The sequence below is a fragment of the Zootoca vivipara genome, chromosome 3, assembly GCF_965207765.1.
Source record: "Zootoca vivipara chromosome 3, rZooViv2.hap1.1, whole genome shotgun sequence".
Taxonomy (NCBI): domain Eukaryota; kingdom Metazoa; phylum Chordata; class Lepidosauria; order Squamata; family Lacertidae; genus Zootoca; species Zootoca vivipara.
The window spans coordinates 603,511-627,678 of record NC_142586.1 but is presented as its reverse complement, the minus strand read 5'-3'; the positions used below and the strand labels follow the sequence as shown (position 1 = coordinate 627,678).

Genomic DNA, 24,168 nt, shown 5'->3' with positions numbered 1-24,168 from the left:
CGTTGCGAGAAGCCAAGTTGCAGGGAACTAGGCAGAGGGCCTTCTCGGTGGTGGCGCCTGCCCTGTGGAACGCCCTCCCAACAGATGTTAAAAAGGAAAACAACTATCAGACTTTTAGAAGACATCTGAAGGCAGCCCTGTTCAGGGAGGCTTTTAATGTTTAATAGATTATTGTGTTTTATTCTTCTGTTGGAAGCCGCCCAGAGTGGCTGGGGAGACCCGGCCAGATGGGCGGGGTATAAATAATAAATTATTATTATTAGCTACTTACAGGGCCAGCCCACCCATGAGGCAAGGAGGGGTGACTGCCTCGGGAGGCAGGAGCTGCAGATCCGGCTTCCAAGGAATGCCTTGCCCGCTGCTGCTGCCACAGGACACCTCTACAGTGGCCTCTCGCTGAACAAGAGGCACTGCTAGTCTCCTGCTAGTTTATTTGGCTTTCCAGATTAAAATTTTACAGTCATATATTGAACATAGATCATAAAAACAAGATTCCAAGGAATCTCCTGGACCTCCATCCTCCCCTTTGTGGGTCCAATTATTATTAATCATTTCCTCCTGCATCTTTTATGATGATCCAAATCTTTTACATCTCCATTATATCCAAAATTCACCATTAAACTACAAGTGGTATTCCAATCCTACTAATGATTTTAACTGTTTACAATAGTCTTTAAGATAAGTTATAAATTTCCCCTATTCTTTATTAAAATTTTGGTCTTTCTGATTTCGGATTCTTCCGGTCATTTTAGCCGTTTTGGCATTGTCCATCAAGTGCTGTTTATTTAATTTATATTCAGCCTTTTCTCCCAAAGGATCCCAGGGCAGCAAACACATCCGCAGCAAAAAAACAAACAAAAATCAAAAAAATAAAGCATTCTAAAAACACTTTCTCATCCAGTGAGAGCTTCCAGAAACGGTGGATGCCTGGGTAAACAGGAATATTTTCCCATTCCTCCTAAAAGTCAATCATGATAGAGACAGAAGCACCTCACTGGGGGAGGGGGGGTATTCCAAACATGGGGAACCACCACTGAATAGGCCCTGTCATGGGTCAACAGCAACCAGGCAGCTCCCACTGGCAGGAAATAACAAGGCCTTCCTGTACCAGTGTCCAAAGCCCTGAAAAACTTAGGCCTAGGATAAAACCACTTCCGGATTACATGGAGGTGGTGTTGTGGGCTTGGCCCGACTGAGATCTCACGATGGGGGCTGAGAGATCAGCCCCCTCGCGAGGGGGGAGTTCCCGCCTCCGTCATACCCGGGCTGGCCAATCGGGTCAGCCGGGGGGCGGGGATTCCCCTCTTTTAAACGGAGATGGAGGCGGGGACTCAGCCTCTTTCACCCCGGCTACCCAGCGCGATCAGATCACCCACCCACCCGTCCTTTAGGCTAGGCAGGTCAGGCAGGTTAGGCCGACGCTGCTATGGACATTGGTTGGTCGCCCCGGTTGGCCTGGTAGGACTTTTTCCACTTGGACTAGCCAAACTGGTTTTTTCGCCTACCTCATAGCAATTCATCACAACTGGGTTTGGCGGTTAGGCATTGGAAATTTGCATAAATAAAGAAGGGGGCAGATTACGTCATCCTCTGCCCGAAATTGGAGATTTAATCCCGTTAAAGGGGTTCCGGGGGCGGTAGCTTTGTCCTGAGCCTACAGAGGTCAGGGCCTTATGGCACCCCCCAACGGTGGCCACAGGAGGTGTCTCAGTAGATGTACATCATTGGGTTCCTTTCTGGTGGTTAATTTCTCCCAGACTGTAACACACGGGTTACAGTCGGATATAGTCGGTTAGGGTCCAATGCCTAAGCCAATACCGCTCAACATTCGTAACCAATAAAGTTGTGGCCTTTTCACCCACTTAAAATTAATTCACTGTGTCTTGCGTCTTATTTCCTGGGGAGGGAGGGACATTGCCACACAACTACCCCACCACATATGCCTCAAGTCAATCACTGAGATCATCTGGCAAAGGCAGTTTTATTTCGGGGGGGGGGGGGGCTTTGCACCATGAATGCTATACTAACGTTCTATTTTCTGATTTTTTAAAATAAAAAACCCCTACATTTTAAATTTTGTATGCTGCATGCTTTGTTTTTTGGTAAGCTATTTGAGACATGATGTGAAAACAGGGTATAAATGTATTAGAATAAATAAATGCAGAAGGAGAAAAGCAACTTGGAAGAGAGATTCATATGTGACACAGGAGCAGACAGAATGGGAAAACCCAAGTGCTTGTGTTCCCCATCTCTTTCACATTAAGATGCACAAACACAAAGCTAAGTCTGCAAGTGAAGTGTGAGCATCTTAATGCAGACAATGTTATGGAAATCCCTATTTGACTATTTGACTATTTGACTCATTAGGACGTACGCCTAAAAAGGCAAGTTACTAATTTGTCCCTTCCTGCCCTAAGGGAAGGTCACTTTCTAAACTTGGAAACAGGAAAATATTTTTAGGAACACTTAGGGGGAGAAGGAAAAGAGCTGGCTTTTGGAAATCATCAGATCTGGGAAGATATGTCCCGAAGCCAAAATCAATGTTAAATTGATTCCGATAAGAGTGCGTCACAAGAGTCTGCACGCAGATAACGGGAAAAGACCAAACAATGAATGCTCAGGAAGTGGGTTTCTTTTCCTAAACTTTGCTCTCTCTTTTTGTAATTATCTGTTCTGCATATTTTCCTGACCGTATTCCTCCATTTGTTTTACTATTCTCTTCTTCACTCTACTGGCTCTCAAAGATCATCAATAAAAGACTGAATATTTGAGGTCCAGCTGACTAAGTTTTCACAACATGCATCAAGCAGCTTACTAAAAAAAACTAAACATGCAGCAAACAAAATTTAAAATGTAGGTTTTAAAAAATCAGAAAATAGAACATTAGAATCACACTTCATAAAATCATAGAACTGTAGAGTTGGAAGGGACCCTAAGTGTCACCTAGTCCAAACCCATGTAATGAAAACCTCCAAGGAAGAAGAGTCCTCCACCCCAGAGGCCCTTCCACTGTCAAACAGCTCTTACTATCAGAGAGTTCTTCCTTCATTCATGTTTCCTCACACATTGGCAATACAGCCAGCAGCAGCCCACAACCTATGGGGCTTCCACTCTTCTCTTCCACTGCTCTCAACACTGCCAACTCCATTTCATCCAAGTCTCATCCATCTCTCACTATATTTTCACTTTACACTACACTATATTTTCACTTTTAGCACGAGATGGTCCAAATCCCATCTAAGCCGTCTGACATAAAAGTCCCTCTTCATGCCACAATACCTGCCAAGAGACATCCTATCAAAAGTAAAGTGTTTCCAGAAATCCGTATCTAAACATTTATTGTTATTGTTCAAATCAAGCTTTTGCCATCATGCTACAATGCAGATCATACAAGTCCAACGAGCTTTTCAATGTGCCACCAATTTGTCAATGAGTTCTAAACATGCACATGTCTATTTCCTTCGTGACTCATATCCCCTCGCATGGGTATACTTTGCCTGGTCAGAATGGAGTGCAGAGCCAGGAGGACGATGCGAACACAATTAATCGTCCAGCTCAATGTGAGGGCAGGGTTTCAGTGCTAAACCTTTGCGGCAAACTAGCATCCACTCCAGAAGAACAAACCACCTCCTATTTGTGCTTTAATAATAGATTTGTGTGCTTATTCTTTAATATTACAATAATGTCTGATTATTTTTAAGTGTATGGGACCCAGGTGGCACTGTGTGTTAAACCACAGAACCTAGGGCTTGCTGATCAGAAGGTTGGCGGTTCGAATCCCTGCGACGGGGTGAGCTCCCGTTGCTCGGTCCCAGCTCCTGCCAACCTAGCAGTTCGAAAGCACGTCAAAGTGCAAGTAGATAAATAGGAACCGCTACAGCGGGAAGGTAAACGGCGTTTCCGTGTGCTGCTCTGGTTCGCCAGAAGTGGCTTTGTCATGCTGGCCACATGACCTGGAAGCTGTACGCCAGCTCCCTCGGCCAATAATGCGAGATGGGCGCGCAACCCCAGAGTTGGTCACGACTGGACCTAATGGTCAGGGGCCCCTTTACCTTTACCTTTTATTTTTAAGTGTACACACTTTAACATGTACACTAACCACAGCCTGCCCGCTAGGTACTTTAACACTAAAGAATACTCAGCATTCCCAGCACTTACATAAATGAATTAAATATTTTGAAGGAGGAGAGATGGAAATGTTCACAGCAATGTATCTCTAAACTTCCCATGCACAAAATAGTTTTCAGGGTGTTTTTTTTACTCGGTGACAAGGCAATAGTTTCAGGAGAGCATTTGTTTCACACTTTGACATCCCAGAATCATCAAGTAGAGATCAATTTTTCAACTGAATTAATTATTTTCTTTTAAGCCAAGAAGGTTAAGTGCCTATTGATAATACAGAGCTTCATCCTCAATATATGTGGAGGTGCATTAAATCCTTGGAGTCCAGTGTGCAAGGGAAAAGGTGATGTCCCATTACTTCCCTGACATTTTGCACCTCTTGCTAATAGCACCATTATTGCAACCCAATGTACAAGATGCCATTAATGCATTTCTCTGACTGGTACCATTATTTCCAGTGGAAAGGTAAGGCCAGTTTGCATGACATGATTTAAGCCTCTACAAAGAAGCATGCATATACCGCATGGTGTCATAAATCTTAGCAGGGGGCTGTCAACTAAAATGGAAACCTTTTATCTGACCTGCCCCTTCCCCCATACATATTCACATACATGCTACTTGGGTTTCAGTTAGCAAACAGAAGTTTCTTTAAGCCACAAATACGCACAAGGCAGTCACTTAGGTGGCCTAGTCGCTAGGCAGCACCATGGACAGAAGAGAGCTTGCTTCTATGAACAGAAAGGACCAGCCTAAAGCAGATTTTATGATCAGGAAACTCATGGTGCAAATCAACCAGGTTCTGGGGTATGATTTAGGAATAATCTCTCCAAGAGCCCATCCAGAAATTATGTTTCTTCTGTTACAGAGTTAACAGTATTGAGTAGATATACAAAAGGGAGCTATGCAGACTGGTAATATAACTCTGCAAAATACAGAACTCCTAAATTGTCTCCAAATTATTTGACATGCAGATGGTGCAAGATAACCCAGAAAAGTATTGGTGGCCTGGAAATGGGGAAAGTTTTTTGGGGGGGCAGTGATTAATCTTTGATAGCTCATTCACACATGCATTTGATGCTACATTCAACAAGTTGTGAATGCCTGGATAGCTTAGTTGGTTAGAGGTGCTGATAATCCCAAGGTTGCAGGTTCAATCCCTGTATGGGACAATTGCATATTCCTGCATTGCAGGGGGTTGGACTAAATGATCCTCAGGGTCTCTTCCGACTCTACAATTCTATTATCTATTCTATGACCTATGAACCAGCCCATGATGATGGGGAGAATCTGAACATTCTTCCAAACAAGACTCTTTAAGAAACTATCACTACCGGGAAGAGAGATTGCTCAGTTACTTCTGCTTGTGTGTTTATTTAAAATAGTTATACCCTACCCTTTTCATATTGTTCAAGGCAATTTACAGAAATAGTAGACATGTAACATAATTGTCTGCATCCAATGTAGCACTAAAGGGAACATTCCATTAGAGCAAGGATTTCTTCTTGCATAATGGAACATTCCCCCCCTCCCCTCTCAATCTGACCTGGGGTTCCCCCCCCCCAACCCCCAGAGCAGATCTGGGAACTTTGCAGGGCATGTCTTGAAGAAGGAGGAGGGATCCTGTTGCGCTAGCACTAATCCTTGCGCTAGCACAACTATTTACTTGCATATTTCCTATTAAAATAGTGACATACTGTATAAAAGAAAATCAGTAAAGGCCAGCAATGAGTTTAAAACCAACTGCAGGGTTGTTGTTTTTTGTAAGATAATTTTTTAAATAAAAAAAGCATTCACACTGCCCCACACGGAATGTAGAGCCATATGGACACACTGTTAAGACCATATTCATGGAAGGCAATCTTACTCAGCTACGAGTGATTGTCTGGGCAGCTACCATCTCTGGGAGAACAAGGGAAGGCAAAGAAGGAGAGGCTGAGAGAGATAAGTTATCTGTGCTTCTCAGAGCATGCAGGGACACAAAACCAACTTATCTATCTATCTATCTATCTATGTATCAAATGATGATCTTTTCAAATTGATTTGGGTTCCAGTGTGGGGCAGTACCAAAACAGAGTGCTCTAGAATTGTAACTGTCATTCTCTCTCAAGAAATAAATGTGGCAGAAGTCTGCCTAGCTACCCCAACATAGCCATAAAGAGAAGCATTGTCATCTGCCTTTTTCAACTGGTGAGCAGCCCGTAAAGAATGATAAGTTTCCATAATGGCTCAGAAAAGGCCCCACAATAATCTGTGATCAGGATCTCTGATTTGAGCAACAGAGACAGGAAGAAGTATCGAATTAGGAAGAGTGCTTGCATTTATAAGAAAAGGCTTTGCAAAAATAAAAAAGATAACAATAAGCTATAAAGGGCAATTAAAAGAAATAGGGCAGGTCTCATTCATATTTGATAAACCATATGACTAACCATCGTTTCCACTGCTGTGCTTTAGAAATGCTATTCAAAGTTGGATAGCGGTTAAAATTATATATTGCCTGTGCCTGGCCTAAACTGTTTTTTTCCCCTCTTAAATGTACACAATATTACAAATTTAATTTTAAGCTGTTTGAATCAGTCTATAAAAAAGATTTGATTATACCTGAGTGTTCTGGCCCCGCTCTTTCCATATCTCAGTAATCTTGGCGGTAATTGGCTGATTAGGTTCCTCACACTCCATCTCTGCCTCAGTTTCCATGGTAATGTTACAGGAGCTATTATAGATGAGAACTTCATCTCTTTCCACTTTAGGGCTGAAACGGGAAGGGAGGTTAAATGGGGTGTCATCAATCTTAATGAAATGCAATTATTTTTACTCTTATTAATCATCGCAAGCCATTAGCTTGTGGCAACTGCAGGCCACCATTTGTCAAACTTTGTGCAAATTTCTGTAATTTTGTTTCCATTCTTTTATTGTTTATTTGTTTTGCCTCCCCACCCCCTTTATCTACAAACCCTCTCCACAAAAATACACATAGGAAATGTTTTTCAGTGGTGCCGATCAACATGTATGTACAGATTCAGTTCCAGGACGGAGTAAACACAAGAACAGGCAACTAAAGAAAACAGACACTGCTTGAGTCAAAAATGGCAGCGAACCCCAGGTAGCGCTTGTCTCCTTTCCCTCTCTTACTCACACTTAATCCTGGGGAATGAATAACTTGCAACTCCCTTAGGGCAAGCGCAGAAATTGGAAAAACCACACAACTGGCTAACTGGTCCCTAATTCCAACTGTGAAAAAATGAGCTCATTTAGGGTTCCAATTCCTGCTACCCAGCTGATAGCAATGATGCTTTCTTGCTAGCACTGGAACATTAACTTAGTAAATTAATTAAACTTACTTAACAGCCCAGGCTAAGCAGATTCGATATATGTGCCAGTTAGTTTAACAGCCCCCACCCCACCCCCGGAAATCTCTTCTCTCATTGGGAAGTGGGAGATGGGGTGGGGAAAAGTAATAATAATGGAAATAGCAAAGGGGTGCTCTTAATTAGGCCCGCTTGCTAACAGCTGCTCACTTGGGTGGGGAACTTCTAAAGTTTTAGTATCTATTTCCACCTACCAGAACAACCATTTTCATTCCTTTCAGCTGCCTTAAAAAACTCAGATTTACTTGCCCCCTAATACTCTGTGTTTGTGAGGGGGTTTATTCCCCCCCCCAAATTCTGCATTTTTCCTCAGGACCATCACAGGAGAGAGAAAAGTGGCACAACTGCCCATCTGGGTGGTGATGGTTTTGCAGGATTTGTCTGCTTTAACGGTATTAACATGGCGAGAAGACCTTCAGCAGAGAAAACTTTTTTCCTCACAGATACAGAGATGCTGTTGCTTGGGATGCACAGAAGCCCTATTAGGCAAAGCAGTTGGCATCCCAACTGGGCTTCTTGTGTTCCCAACAGTATCCTGAGAAACAGAAACAGACATTTGGGAAATTCTCCCACAGATTATGTGACTGGTGCAAACCAAGCAGGCCTCATGTATCTTCAACAGTTACAGAAAGGCCAGAATTAGGGAAGTGCTGCTCTTTTTGCCCCTGCAAGACAAATGTGCTTGCCAAAATCCAGTGGATCTAAAGCTGCCAGAGCCCCAGGGCCACCCCCACCCTGTATCGGCCCACTCTGGGGCCATTCCACTGGCTACCACTTACAGGAGATCTGGCGGAGGGAGCTTATCCTGCCCTCTTGGGCAGAGCTGAGAACAGCTCCCTATCAGGGCACTCCTCTACAGGGGGGCTGCCATCGCTCTGCTGCACACATGGAGGCAGCAGGAGAGAGGAGGCAGCCACTGGGCCTGGAGTTGCCAAGCTTTTTTAATGACCCTGCTGCTGCGCTTCCAACCGATGCCTGGCAACACATATCTAGCATATAGCGTATTTTTCCCGTGTATTAGACAAGGGTTTTTTATTTAAAAATTAGGTTAAAAATCTTGGCTCGTGTTATACACAGGTAGTGCTGAGGGGGGGGGGGTGTACAATTGGCTGCAGCCACGAGTTGGCGATTCTCCGGGGTGATCTGGCAGCGGATTGGTGCTTGTGTGAAGGGTCGTGGGTGATTGGCTACCACTGAGGCAATTGGGCAGCATGCAATTGTCAGCGTCTGTTCAGAGGGGGTGAGCAATTTTTGGCATTCCCCCCCCCAAAAAAGCTCAACAACTCTGGGCAATTCCCCTAAAGAAAGCTTAACAATTCTTGGCAATCTCCCACCATTTTCTTTTTGAGTCCCACAAAATAGTGGGCGTCTTATACATGGGGGCGTGTTATACGCGGAAAAATACGGTAAGTTTGCAAAGTTGAAACCCAGAAATGCCCATCTTTACATTAAAAAAAATCTGCTCCTGTATAAGGACACCGAGTAACTTTGATTTCTGGCATTTCCCTCCCATCTTGTTATGAACAGTATTTCAGGTGAGTTGCAAGGGAGGGAAGAACCCTTAAAAGGTGAGGAGCTACAACAGCTACCAGAAATCTAACTTCAGCAGTAGATTTGAAGGCAAAATGAGAGTCTCTGATTTACAACCTGGCAACTCTAACTGTTAAAACACAGGACTAGAACTAGTAAAAATCCTAGTGTACAACCGTCGATAATGTAGTCAGTTCCCCAAACACCCGGCCAATGTTACCACAAGGAGGAATTGGTACCAAATGATTCACATGCGTCAGTAACACTGGACCTTAAGCCAACGGCAACCCTGGTTGTCTGTACGTGATGAATAAACACTGAATGGGCACTCTGAATATTGCTTAGGTTGTTGACTCGAAGTAGTGAAGGGGGGGAACGTTCTTCTGCTTTTCATAATCCGTGATCCCCCCCCCCAGTGGCATTCACCAGATGTTGCTTTGAATCAGAACACACACATACACTCGCAGGAACAAAGTAAGCTGTTTACTAGATGGATCTTCTGGTTTCCCTCAGACTCAAATAATGCTTTAAAAAGACAAAGGAAGAGATGCTTTGATATCAACAATGAATGGATTTCACGTTCAATCAGGCAGATCTCTGCTATCTTCAGCCTAGCAAGTGCAGCGACATGCCTGTTCCCCAGTTTGTGACCCATCCCTACAAAACTTGAGTGCTCCTTACAAAACAGTGCACTGGAGCCTAGCCACTGTCAAGCGGAAGGATCATGTCTAACCTGATAAGAAGGCCAGCAAAATGGATGCCAGGTGAGTTGACAGAAGCCTTGCGAGGCAGCGAAGAGGAACATGTCGAATCGTCACAAAGGTATCGGTACGGTGTGGCTGCGGTCACAACAGAAGCCCTTGCTCTGATTTGGATGTCACACTGGATCAGTGCTGCACCTAGCTGCTTCCAGTCATCATCTCCCTTATCTTCCAAAGAGCATGCCAAGCCACACAGAACTGCTATGGATGCTGGAGAAGAGAGAGCAGCAGGAGGGGGAGGGAAATCACCAACCATCAATAGTAGAATAGGTACTGCCACTTTCCTTTGGTGAGGCTTGCTCCTGTTTGCCTTGCAAAAAGTGATGGGGGGAGTTTAGCCTACTCAGTTGGTTTGTCACGCTACTGCTAAAAGCACAAGGGGGAAGGCGAGTTAAAAGTTGCCAGCCTTGAATAAGGAAGCACTTTCATTGGCTAGTTTCTTATCCCAGCTTTGTTACTATTAACATTAAAGCTTTGTCAGGGTGGAATGATTTTGCTGTATTTTGCCATTGGGTATCACTTGGACTGAAGGGCAGCATGGAAACCTATCCAATAAAAATGAACAAACTACACTTCACATGCAGTTCCACCATTCTTTTTCTAGACTTTTGTTTAATAAAATGCAGCCATGGAGCCTGCAATTTGGAGGAGGAAATGGATCCAGATAGGTCAACCCCAACATCTGTTTTTATCACAATTGGTACATACTCTTTGTTTTCCAACACAGGGGTATAAAAACTGCTGCAGGTAATAGTAGGAAGGTGGTGTAAAGAGAAAGGCCAAAGAAGCCTCTCTTCCCCCTTTCAAATTATGGCCTTAACAACTGGATTTTGCTTTCTAAAAATCTGTAGTGTAAAAAAGAACTACACAACAAGAACTTCAGCCTTCAGTCATTGATTATCTAAGGCGGTGGTCAGCAAACTTTTCCAGCAGGGGGCCGGTCCACCGTCCCTCAGACCCTGTGGGGGGGCGGACCATATTTGGGGGGAGGAATATGAACAAATTCCTATGCCCCACAAATAACCCAGAGATGCATTTTAAATAAAATCACACATTCTACTCATGTAAAAACACCAGGCAGGCCCCACAAATAACCCAGAGATGCATTTTAAATAAAAAGGACACATTCTACTCATGTGAAAACACTGATTCCCGGACCGTCCACGGGCCGGATTTAGAAGGCGATCTGGCCGGATCTGGCCCCCAGACCTTAGTTTGCCTACCCACGATCTAAGGTCATAAAGTCAGCTATTTGGATAACAGCCATATTCACAATAGTTTTAGTAGATGTACATCCATTATAGCTGGTCAGATATTCATAATTAGAGAAAAGGTCCAAAATCAATAGTCAGGGAATGTCTTTGAGGTATAGAGTTGGAAGGGACCCCGAGGGTCATTCTAGTCCAACCCCCTGCAATCCTGGGTTATGCAGGTGGCCCATATGGGGTCTCATTGGGCTGGGTGCTACACAGAATAGGAGTTGGGGGTTGGGGGCAGGGGGGAGGGAGAAAAATACAAAATAGTATGACTGTTGAAGCCTTGTCATTTCTCTCCCCTCATCTCCCAACTCCTGCTGTGTGTTTAACATCCAGCTTGATGAAGAGCAAAGCATGCCTGCTATTTGGTGCCATTTGGGTTGGCCCTCGTAATAACTGTACAAATTTAAGCCTCTGGGCAAATGCAAATGTCTTTGTCTGGTGCTGAAAGATGCCAGGCATACCTGTTCTGGGAGGCCATCACAGCACTGCAGAGAGAGAAAGCAAAGTCACACACCCTCCATGCAACTCTTAGAGTGCAAGAGCCCTTGCAGGGTCTCTCACCAGCAGCTCTGTTGCAAAAGTGACTCAAAATGCAACTTACCTGTTCCACTTCCTTGACTTACGCACAAGACTTGAGCCAAGTTGACATGAACTTTTTACAACGCCCTTGCTTGAACCCACATACCTTCCTCCTCCTTTTCACTGCCTTAGCTCAGGTGTCTTTGACAGTGGCAGGCTCACACATTTCAACACGTGAAATTTTTCTCTCCCCCATACAGCCCTTAAAATTTCCATGTCATGAAAAGGTTCACCAGTTTAACAAACCTCTGTCAACTTGTTGTTAAAGACACCATAGGAGGGCAGTAGCCAAAAAAAATAAACAAAGTGTGAACCCTCAGCCTGCAACATGTAAAATGTTTCTGGGTACTTTCCCCTCAAGTCACTTTTCAGAAATTAGCTACTGGTCACATTCACACACAACAGTCTTTCACTCATTTCATTTACAAGACTAACCGGGTGACAGTGATGAGAAGCAAGTGCTAGTAAAATGCTCTGGCATTTCACCACAACTTCAACTGGACTACAGTCGCCCCTTGGTTGACAAACACCTTGCAAGTCAAACGTTTTGGCTCCTGGACGCCACGAACCTGGAAGTGAGTGTCCTGCTTTGCAAACGTTCTTTAGAACCCGAACACCAGACGGGGCTTCCTGCAGCCAATCGGAAGCCACGCCTTGGTTTCCGAACGTTTCGTAAGTCGAACGGACTTCCAGAATGGATTCCGTTCAACTTCCGAGGTACAACTGTATATATTTCTGAAGTCCCAGACATTTGATATCGTGTCTATACTTTCAAAAGACATTTTCAACTGCTGGTGCAAAGAAATTGCAAGAAAAATCAGCTCTTCAATTTTCACTCAGTCCTAACAAAAACGTCATAGACAGCCCTAAGAAATTAAGTCGAAAATACATTTTCATGCAAAAGGAAATTGAGCAGCACCAATATCACATAATCAGCATACAGCAAAGTGTTCTCTCCTTGTTTAGTTTGCAGGCTCTAGTCCTACAAACGCTGCCAAATCCGGTGTCCTACTTCACTAGAATGAGAAATGTTTGCCATGGGCTTTGTCCAATGAAACTGATAGCACTGCAGCTCCAACCATCAGCTCATGTCTAGAACCAAAATTCTTATGATAGCCACACAAACCCCTCTCACTGCTGGGACATATTTGCTATGTATGTGGAACACATTCAGTTGCCCCTAGCTACTCTCCTAATAGGTCACATAAACCAGAGGTGGGCAATCTTTTTTCTCTCTGCACTCCTTCAAGGTCAGAGCTGATAATGGAATCAGCCAGATCCAAAAGCATCCTGTATTAACTAACATGAAATAAAGTCCAACTTGTTTCAGTTTTCAGCATGGCTGTTTCAGATACGGGTGTGGGAGGCAAGAGACAGTACAGTGGTACCTCGGTTTATGAACACAATTGGTTCCGGAAGTCTGTTCATAAACTGAAGCGTTCATAAACTGAAGCGAACTTTTCCATTGAAAGTAATGGAAAGTGAATTAATCCGTTCCAGACAGTCCGCGGAGTAAGCGTTCATAAACTGAAGCAAACTTTCCCATTGAAAGTAATGGAAAGTGGATTAATCCGTTCCAGACGGGTCTGTGGAGTACTTAAACTGAAGCGTTCATAAACTGAAGCATGGGTGTAATTGGTTCCGGAAGTCTGTTCATAAACTGAAGCGTTCATAAACTGAAGCAAACTTTCCCATTGAAAGTAATGGAAAATGAATTAATCCGTTCCAGATGGGTCCGCGGCGTTCATAAACCGAAAATTCATAAACCGAGGTGTTCATAAACTGAGGTTCCACTGTACAGCAGATCAATACAGCTACTGTTCTGGAAAGCAAGTGAAAGTAATTCCTTTCTGACATGGGTGTGGGTGTGGGTGGGTGGGTGTGGGGGAGAGAGAGAGAGAGAGGGAGAGAGGGAGAGGAAGAGGAAGGGGGGGAGGGAGAGAGATCTACTCTGCTGGTAGATTTTACACTCCTATTTAAGGTGCTGTGTTTGGAGAGAATTTGTTCTCAGACATCTGAGGGATAAACTTCTTTTCCCTAAGCCATACAACCAGGAAACTTATTTTATCTTTTGTCCTTTAAATCAATTTATTTTTATCAAATGAATTATTTCCTCTTCCCATTGTTCTGAAACCACAAAGGAACAGAAAGGAAGGAATTCTGATGGCATGTAAGAATGGGGCAACTTCAGGAGAAAGTTGCACGAAGCCCACCACACCTGCCTTGATATCACATTCAGTTAATTTAGCTGCATTTCAGTGTCTGCTCCCAAAAATCTTTCACTTGCTTTTTCCCACATCACTTTAATTTTTCTCCTATACTTTAGATTGCCAATATCATTGGCTGGAGGCCATCACACCTGCCCATTCCATTCCTCCACCAAACTCTTTCTTTCTCCGTCTTCTACCTGCTTCTACCTGTAGCAATCAATATTCAGAGGCAGCCTGTTCCACGTCAATCAGCTGGTACCATCAGGAAGTTCTTCCTAATGTGCAGGCAAAGCCCCCTTTCTTGCTGTTTAAAGTCGTTTGTTTGGACCCTATCCTAAAGCAACGCAACACCTATTTGCTTCCTCACCTGGTGTGAGTGACAGCTGGTTTCCTTTGCCCCATGAACTGCCCCAGTGGCACACAGGGCAAGATGCATTCGGTTTGCTCCCAAAGTCCCTAGTTTGAAGACTCTGGGACCTTATAACAGTGCCATGAAGGAATCTGCTACAACTGCTCACAGTAAGCAAACATCCATACAGTACAAGCCTTTTGGAGCCAAATCCCCAAAACAAACCCAAAACCTCTCGCAACAGTTTCTCTTGTACACAACTATTGCCCTTTCTTCATACTCACCTGTGGCACAGAGTCATTTCCTGTTCCTGCCAGGTCCTCTCTCTGAACTGGCTTATCTATTCCAGGCATCCCCAAACTTCGGCCCTCCAGATGTTTTGGACTACAATTCCCATCATCCCTGACCACTGGTCCTCTTAGCTAGGGATCATGGGAGTCTGGAGGGCCGCAGTTTGGGGATGCCTGATCTATGCTGTTGTGTAACATAGGATGTTTATGCTGAAAACCTCAGCTGTTGCTGCCAAATTTTATTAATGCATTTACACGCAGGCTCTTTCTCATGGGCTGTCTTTTATTACAATTGCAAAAGCAGTGACAACTCCCTTCCATTCTCTAGTCTGAAGCAACTGGAAACAATGAGAAAATTCTTTATACCACATCAGCAGCACATAATCTAACCGAACTTTCCTAGCCAAATTACTAAAGGATCTTGGTCAAATCAAATGTTCATTTGCTGACATCTAATGGCAATTTAAAGTATTGCAAGGAGTCAAAAGCAACAACCCCTCGCCTGTGCACAAACCAATTTTAACATTAAATACTTCATCTTTACGTTTCAGTAACTGTAGTTTAGTTAATTTTATTTTTGTAAGTAACTGGCCTTTTATCTACAAATAACTAAAATTATCTTCTTAGTGGTAAATTCTTTTTTATAAAGTGATGCTAGGTTGGTAAATCAGGCCATCATTTTTATCCTATAAATTAATGTATGAAGGATATTTTCCAGGTTTCAAAACTCATATTAGTGAAACAAGGCATGTGAAGTCTTTGTTTAGTATTATTTGGGATAAAAAGTAAGCTAATTCTATTAAATGCCTATATTAGATAAAAAACCAATAGCTGCCCTCAGAGAGAGAGAGAGAGAGAGAGAGAGAGAGAGAGAGAGAGAGAGAGAGAGAGAGAGAGAGAGAGAGAGAGAGAGATTGGATTTGATATCCCGCTTTATCACTACCCGAAGGAGTCTCAAAGCGGCTAACAACCTCCTTTCCCCTCCCCCCCCACAACAAACACTCTTTAAGGTGGGTGGGGCTGAGAGACTTCAGAGAAGTATGACTAGCCCAAGGTCACCCAGCAGCTGCATGTGGAGGAGCAGAGACGTGAACCCGGTTCCCCAGATTACGAGTCTACTGCTCTTAACCACTACACCGCACTGGCTCTCAAAGGGATGAAAGGTACGTTGTGATGGCGTGACCTCTGGAAACCTAGAAAATGCCTCGCCCTATTGTGAGCCCAATTATAAGCCAAACCAGACCCTGCTGTGCCCCCAAGAAGGGTGACAGGATCCAATCCCTCCCCTTCCTTAAATAATAGGACTGGTGGTGGGATGACGATAAGTGGTCAGAGGGAGAAGAGGCAGCAGATTGGGAGGCGAAGATGTCGGAAGCTGAAGAGGCGATCAGGCTTAGTGAGCAGGAAGAGGCTTTGACAGAGAGCAGTCCAGGAAAGGAAGGGGCCAGGAGACAGAGATGAGGCAGGCTGCTGACGAATCCAGGGAGTCTTCCCCTCCCCACTGGTCTCCCAGAACACACAGAGGAATGAAGAGGGCAGAGCAAAGAGAGAGAAGATGAAGGAGCTTTGTGCTGCTGGGGAAGGACCCAGGTAGAAGCCTTCGAGCGGGGAGGGGAGGCAAGGACCTACAGTTTTCACAACTGCCTCATTGAGGCAAGACTTACTGGGAAGAGTTGTCCTGACTACGAGGACTGAGCTGCTTTGTTTCTTTGAATAAAGAGTTAATTTCACTGATACCTTGTTGAGTTACTGCTGACTTGCTCCTGACAGTAGACTAAGGGGGAAAAGGCTTGTTTTGAGCTCTGAAAAGTGCTGCATGGCAATGTCTGTTTCTCTCTGGAGATCTAATGTTGGAGCAGTGTGATTTGGCTGTCCACTGGGAGTGCTTAAGCTGGGCCACCACCTATGCCCAACTTGTACATTTGTAAAGAAACAGCATAAACCTCCAGGGACCTCCTACCAAAGAAACCCAAACCTGAGTGAGTGAACTTCTCACTGCCCAAGGATGTGGGGAGAACACAAAAATGGGAGGAATTAAATGCAGCGCTAAGGGAGGTATGTGCACTGTGAATGCGTTTCGCTTGCACAACGGGACTTTCTCCCCCCCCCTCCTCCCCCGTATATTCTCTGTACGTGCCCTAAACCTGTTCTGAGAGTTTCCCCAACCCTCCAGAGCAGGGCAGAGGAGGAGGAGAAGTGTTATTATTATTATTATTATTATTATTATTATTATTATTAAGTTATTTATACCCCGCCCATCTGGCTGGGTTTCCCCAGCCACTCTGGGCGGTTTCCAACAGAATATGAACATATAATAACCTATTAAACATTAAAAGCTTCCCTAAACAGATGTCTTCTAAAAGTCTGGTAGTTGTTTTTCTCTTTGACACCTGGTGGGAGGGCGTTCCTCAGGGCAGGTGCCACTACCGAGAAGGCCCTCTGCCTGGTTCCCTGTAACTTGGCTTCTCTTAGCGAGGGAACCGCCAGAAGGCCCTCGGCATTGGACCTCAGTGTCCAAGCAGAACGATGGGGGTGGAGACGCTCCTTCAGGTATACTGGACCGAAGCCATTTAGGGCTTTAAAGGTCAGCACCAACACTTTGAATAGCTGTCCAATGCTGCACAAAATCTTTTACTGTCATATTTTAAAATCATTCTTCATTTGCTTCTACTCACTACAAGGTTATCATTGTTATCATTCATTATATTTTAAGAAGCAATGAAGAAGATTTTCAAATTAGCAAACCAGACACTCCAGTGGTAAGGACCAACCATAAGACAAAAAAGCAACCGTTTCCCTTTTCTTTCTTCCACCCCAGAGGTTGGCAACCTAAGGCCCGTGGGCCGGATGCAGCCCAATTGCCTTCTCAATCCGGCATGATTCCCAAACCATGGGTGGTTTGGGAATCTGCGTGTTTTTACATGATTAGAATGTGTGCTTTTGATCTGGGCTATTTTAAAATGAGGCTGCTTTTTAAAAAAAATTAAATCTTAAATTGTATCTTAACCTGTATTTTAATTAATTGTTTTTTTCTTTTATGCCTTATTGTAATTTTTCTGTGTCAGCCGCCCTGAGCCCGGTTTTGACTGGGGAGGGCGGGGTATGAATAAAAATTTATCATAATCATTATTATTATTATTATTATTTTATTTAAAATGCATCTATGAGTTATTTGTAGGGCCTGCCTGTGTTTTTACATGAGTAGAATGTGTGCTTTTATTTAAAACTTGCTGGCCCGGCCACGCGTTGCTGTGGCTCAGTCTGTTAAAGGGAGCCTCAGAGTCCTCCTTCAGACTCCCCTGACCTTCAGAGTCCCCCTGTTTTACGCGTGTTCTGTTTAGGGAGGTGCATCCCTGTGACTCCCCCCACCCTGTCCCAACCCATGAGCTATCCCGCCCCCTCCTCCCCCCATCCCCCACCCAGGTGAGCCCCACCTCCACTCGGCCAAGTCTGGAAAGCCAAGCCGAGATGCTGTGGAGATGGAATTTTTCCTAGGTGCAGTACCACTGTAGCCGTCGCTAGAGGGCGCTGCTTTGCAACCGCTCCTGTGCTCCCAGCATGCACTTTCGTCTGATTTGTGAGTTCTGGAGCACGGGGTTTGGGGGGGGGGGGTTACGTGGCCCAGGTGTGACATCTATATATACATCTGTCTACGCAAATGGTTTTTGCTTCCTCTCATATTCGCACGTGACGTTTTGTCAAAATTTGAACAAGCAGTTTCGGAGAAACGTGGACACAAACACACATGCCCTTTTTAGATTCTTCTATATATATAGATGCATCTCTGGGTTATTTGTGGAGCATAGGAATTCGTTCATTCCCCCCCCCCAAAAAAAAAATCGCCCAGCCCACCACATGGTCTGAGAGAGGGTGGACCGGCCCACGGCTGAAAAAGGTTGCTGACCACCCATTCATTTTCTCCCTAAGCACATCTCTCAGTCCATACAGCTGAACTGACCATTCAAAGGTTGGGCTAAGCATCGCAGATCAGTTGGGGTGACATCCAGCATCTCACAGACAGCACCACAGATGGTAACAGAAGTATTTCCTGGAGAGAATCCAGTCCCATGTATATGTATTTCTCCACCACCTAGGCAACCTTGAAGGGGGGGGGGAAAGAAAATTTGCATTGAGCTAAATAATTGCCAGCTGCTGAAATCTTTTTGCTAACATCAGCATAGCTGCCAAGTTTTCCCTTTTCTCGCGAGGAAGCCTATTCAGCATAAGGGAAAATCCCTGTAAAAAAGGGATAACTTGGCAGCTATGAACATCAGTCAATCCAGAAATATGAAATACCCAGCTTCCCATAACATCAGCGGCTTATTATGTAGCAAAAAGCCATTGGAAGTAGTCTATGAAGACACAGGCAGCTCTTGTGCCTTCCATATATCCACAAGGAAAGCAATGCTATTCAAGATGGAAAGCCCACAACCACGAGTAACAGCTGACACACAAAAAGAGTATACAACAGATAAGCTCTTGAGCAGGTTACAGAAAGCTCCACCATAGCCTCAGAATACAAGGCAGTGACTAAATACCCCATTAGTATCCAAAGAGGTTTTTTAGTTCAGCGCCTGCAGAGTTATGTGTTTCTACAATATATCGCTATTAATGAGCTATACTAAAGTCCTGTGATACCCTTCATTTAACAGTTAATACATTGTTTCGCTGGCCATTTACTATTACCATAGCATACCTCTGAATGTGCCCAGAGTAAAGCAAGACACAAAGAGAGAGAGAGAGAGGTGGTGAAGATCGGGTACTGGGGTTTGGGCATTTCTTCCAAAGTCAGTAATGGATTTCTGAAACTTAAGAATTTGCAAGAGTCTTTGCTGCAGGAAACAAACTGCTCAAGATTTACTTTAGAGTATTTCCTGAGACAATAGAAAAGCAGGAAAGACTGTTCATTTACTGCAAGTCAGGCGGCTTTCAGCAGAAAGAGTATTAAACCTGAGAGCATTGGGATGTATGCTTTAAGCAAGAAGCACACGTTTCTTGTAAGACAAGCTACACACTTTCTCTCTACCAGGAAAAATATTTTTAAAAGCAGAGATAACAAGTACAGTGGTACCTCTACTTACGAATTTAATGCGTTCCGAACACACATTTGTAAGTCGAAAAAAATTGTAAGTCGAATCCCATAGGAATGCATTGGGGGGGGGGGGAATTCGTAAGTCGAAGCAACCCTATCTAAAAATTCGTAAGTAGAAAAAATCCTATCTAAACCGCATCCAAGATGGCAGACGGAGCTCCGTTCGTAAGTAGAAACATTCGTAAGTAGAGGTACCACTGTAGTCTCACGATTACACCATTGACTGCAGCCCATGAGTTCTCCTATCTATGCTGTTATAACGAGGAGTTTACCAGCTCATAGATGAAAATTATGGTTAGAAGAGCCACTTGGCTTGGCATGCCACCTTCTCTCCTGTACCATCTGGGCTATGACACCGCCCTTGAATCTCTGAGTGAGGCAAAGGCATATCACATAGTGATCTCCAATCTCAATCTCAATCTCAATCGCATGTTATCTGTGGCCCATTAGCAGTAGGAATTCACTATGGCTTCAAGTTTCAGACACCTGCATATCTTAGAAATCTGTCTGTACCAACATATTGGTGTATTTTCACCAAAGCCAGATTAAATGGCAGACTGAGAGGTATCCCTTATCAAAATAGGATCTGTGTATGCTCTCAGGACGTCAACTGCATGAGGCATATTTTATTGCATTGCGGTCAAGCTAGGGAACTATTGATTAAACCACTATTGGCAAATTGGCCGGGCCAGTCTGAAGCCTACTATATCAAATACCTTCTGGACGACAAGTCCAATGATATCACAGTGGACGTGGCAAAGTTTCTTTCAGTAGTCATACGAATCAAAGATCAACATACCCATGACTAAACAAATAGCACTTCAGTCTGTATGAATGTGTATTTTTTTCTGAAGCCATGTTATGGGTCGTTGGACCACAATAAAGATTATTATTATTGTTGTTATTATTGTTATTGTTATATTATGTTGTTATAATATATTGCCATTGTCCTGTGTCTGCATTCCACGCCACTCCAACAAGATCAAAATAAAATTATCTTGTAAGCCTGCTTACCAAAGCTGTTGTTCACAGACATAACCATCAGGACAGAAGGGAACACCAAGTGGGAGGAAGCCCACCCTCGGAGGGCATCTCCGCCTGTGACGTTATACTCCCCGGCGGGAAGCTGCGGGAGTTTGCAGCTCAAAGTTGTGTTGTTGCCAACAACATTGGCACAGGGAGAGCCCCCAATGAAAACATACATGTCTTCTGTCCGCCTGATCCGTGACACCCTGATTGTCAGATGCTGATTCACAGAAGGTAGAAGGGAAAGAAAGACAGGTGTGGAATCTTCACTGTAGTTTATTTCCCCGATATGGTACGAGGCACCATCTATGTTCAGCTGTACTGTGGCAACCCCAGTGCCTGGAGGGGTGAGGCACCCAAGAGCCCAGTATGTGACCCTGGTGAGGGGACAGTGGCGCTCTCCTATGAGAATGGAGGTCTCGTTCCTGCCTCGTAATGCCATGCCATCTAGTGTGAGGAGGCCTCTGCCGTTGACGCTGAAATTCTGGGGGTAAAATTGAAGGACGTGGGGAACAACTCTGAAAATGCTGGAGCCTTTCTGCCTCAGGCACGCTTGACCCCAGCTTCTGCTCAGCACAGAAACACTGTGTTCTCCAGCACCAAGGCTGCCTGTCTGGCACCTGATCCAGGTTTCATTCAAAGTCGTGACGTTGCAAGGGAGATGACCATCCACCTCTATCAAGGTTTCATCCCCTGCTCTATCTAATTGCTGGCCTCTGATCAACAAGTAAGTGAGCCTCCCGTTCCACTTCATGGTCACAGCATCAATAACAAGGGTCAGGTTTTCAAGAAGGTGAAGTGAGCAGCCCCCCAGGCAGTGGCTAGTGATCCCATTCACAGTCACCGTGACGCTAAGGACTTGAGACGCACCACGCAGCTGCCAGTCATTCAGAACAGGATCACCTGGGGAAAGGGCACATTTTATGAGGCTGTTGTTTGAACTCTGAATCTCACAGGTGAAGTTGCCCATTAGATTCACCCAAGCTGAATTTGCCCACGATTTTAAAGAAACACCAGATATGGTGAGCAACTGCCCTCCACATATGGAGCCACGAGACGGAAAAATCGTCTTTATAAGGGGGGCTACCGTTACATGCTGCATCTCTGCTGGTATGTTGGCATAGCCCACTTGCCTCTGGAGAATTCTTAAAAGATACTGTCCTGGTTCTAGTGCGCTTAGGGGTACAGAGCACTGAAATCCGACCGCAGAGTGGTTGGTGTTCTCCACCTCAAGTTGGCATTCCTCATCTCCCAGCATAGTCATTGAATTGGTCACATGGGTTCCATTTATGCTCAGCCGTAAACTATCATTCAGCATTTCTACTCTAATATCTGTAATATCTGGAGTCAAAGACGTTTTGTAAAGAAAGTTAACGTTCTCCTTTGAGAAACTCAAGGCAGGCGTGTCCACAGATGACCTGTTGCCCATGAGCACCTCCACTTGCGCTGGGAAGTCTTTTAAGGTGGCATTGGCTAGCTGAGTGACAGGTGGAGTCTGACACAAAATCCTCCCATCGTTCACACTGGTAACGGGACAAAGCTGTGAGCCTACCAAGACTGAGACCATGTCTGGGCTGTTGGTAAAGCCTGTTCCGGAGATTGTGAGCAATGTCCCACCTAGGAAACAGATAATAAAATCTCAGTGCACCAAAACCCAACTTACAAAGTCTAATATTACATTTAGACTTAGGCAGTGTAGAACTATGCAAATGAGAACTGAGTTAGTTCCTAAACAGCTACCATTGCATTTTATGGGACACACTAAATGGGCTGCAATTTGGGATACAGTTGTGTGCCGTGCACACAAGGTTCAACAACAGCACTGTAGCTTTAGCTCCTGCTCCAACGATGGGTGTCATCTATCTGTGATCCTTGAGCATCTTACTGCATGAAAATGTATGTATGATGTATTGATAGTGTTTACCCAGCAAGGAACCGCAACATGGCTCCATTTTGAAGATCTCTGTGACATACTGGATTAATGGCTCCACTCTAGAAAGAAAGAAAAAAGAAGAGACCCATACAATTCAGTTGTGCATTTTTTCTTATATGCAGAGTCTTATTTCTGCGCTTGATAAGACTGAATTTAATTTTCCTCCATGTCGGACTAACGCACATGGCAGCTGTGCTTTACATGATCTTTGTAGGCCTTTTCCAATCTTTTTTGGACAAGTCACAAACTGCTGCATGTAGGTGCCTCCATGTGATCCCTGCTGGGCTGAAGACCCAACAGACCCGTACATTCTGGCAGGAAACTACATGGTGGCCACTAAAGGTTCGCCCCCACTTCCACTTGCTGGGAAAACATGGTGTTTTCTGCTGGATGGAAACAAACGTCAATCTGTAGAAAACCCAACTGACGTTTGTTCCGATTCCACAGTTTTTCCAGAGAAAGTGGTGGAACAATGAAAAACTGCTCAGACCCTGACCTAGAAGGCACAAGTCAAGCAGAAAACCTCTCACCCCCATGTTTGCTAGGCACAGGACTAGCAAGTGTGGACAAGCCCTAGCTGTCTGGAGGCTTTAATTTTTTACTCTGAGCTCATCTTCTTACTGTTTGAGAAGAGCCTGTCTGAATAATTTTTAGTTTTTCAGTCTAAAGAATTGAAATAACTTACCACAGCCCATACATAGATGTTTGTGTGTAAGTGTACACACACACACACATCTACAACCATGATATTAAACCCTTCAGAATAGTTCGATCAGCAAGAAAACACTAAAACATTTTTAAATAATACCCAAACAACATAGATCTCGCTTGTCAGCAAATATTCATTGGTAGGGATTATATTACAGTCTCATTTTTTATCATTCCCTTAAAAGAATTCACAGTAAATTAAGTTATATTTGCTTACCCGCTAGTGCCTAGTGAGACGTTATTGAAAATGACAGAAAAGCTGTATAATCCATTTGTCAGAGAAGGCAGCACCACACTGATTCCATGATCTGATAGTGCTTGGATTTGTCCTACAGACTCCTGAATTTTGAACTGCACGCCCAGACAGGTATAATTGGTGAGGGGTGATATTCCTATGTGGAGCACCTGACCCCCTGCAGAGAATGAAAGACAACTTGGAGACGTTGCTATTAATACAGTGAAAAGCATGACCTATTTCCATGACAAATGCTGATGCAGTGGAAGAAGAATATAGCCATTGTGGCTGGTTGCCACTGATAGACTTATCCTCTTTCAATGTATTCAATCCTCTTTCAAAGCCTGTTGAGTGGCAAAACAAGACACGACACAAGGTAGTAAATTCCGGGGGGTGACCCAGAGCAGAAGCAGCCCCCTTTTATTGAGATTCTGTTACAAAGTAAATCATTAACAACCAGTGCAGTCTTCCTCCAATGACAGCCAGGACATCCCAGAAAAGGTGGTACTTCCCCATGTGTCACATCCTGCCAACACCCAAATTTCCCTCCATAAGGGAAGTGCCTGATCCTCACGTATCCCTCAGACACCTCCTTATCACATGTGCACTCTTTACACATTCCCCTCCTCTCAATCTTGTGACTACTGCTAGCTTCCCAAAACCTCCTCCCCATTCCATTGTTTTCCTCCCGACCTGGGTTCAACCTTTC

At 44.3% G+C, this 24,168-nt stretch overlaps 1 protein-coding gene and 1 long non-coding RNA gene across 7 annotated transcripts in view; one reads left to right on the top strand and one right to left on the bottom strand.

The window, feature by feature from the left end:
* Window positions 1–24,168, top strand: part of LOC148686118 (uncharacterized) — a 312,355-nt gene that overhangs the window by 22,255 nt on the left and 265,932 nt on the right. The window lies entirely within an intron of this gene.
* Window positions 1–24,168, bottom strand: part of PKHD1 (PKHD1 ciliary IPT domain containing fibrocystin/polyductin) — a 261,509-nt gene that overhangs the window by 178,960 nt on the left and 58,381 nt on the right. For all 6 annotated transcript variants that reach the window (XM_088665480.1, XM_035110412.3, XM_060272303.2 and 3 more), the window contains 6 exons: window positions 23,442–23,637; window positions 22,508–22,575; window positions 20,572–22,200; window positions 18,424–18,564; window positions 9,751–9,988; window positions 6,721–6,871 (listed from right to left, as the gene is read on the bottom strand). In XM_088665480.1, coding sequence (XP_088521606.1) covers window positions 6,721–6,871; window positions 9,751–9,988; window positions 18,424–18,564; window positions 20,572–22,200; window positions 22,508–22,575; window positions 23,442–23,637 — 2,423 coding nt within the window. The remainder of the gene's footprint in view (window positions 1–6,720; window positions 6,872–9,750; window positions 9,989–18,423; window positions 18,565–20,571; window positions 22,201–22,507; window positions 22,576–23,441; window positions 23,638–24,168) is intronic.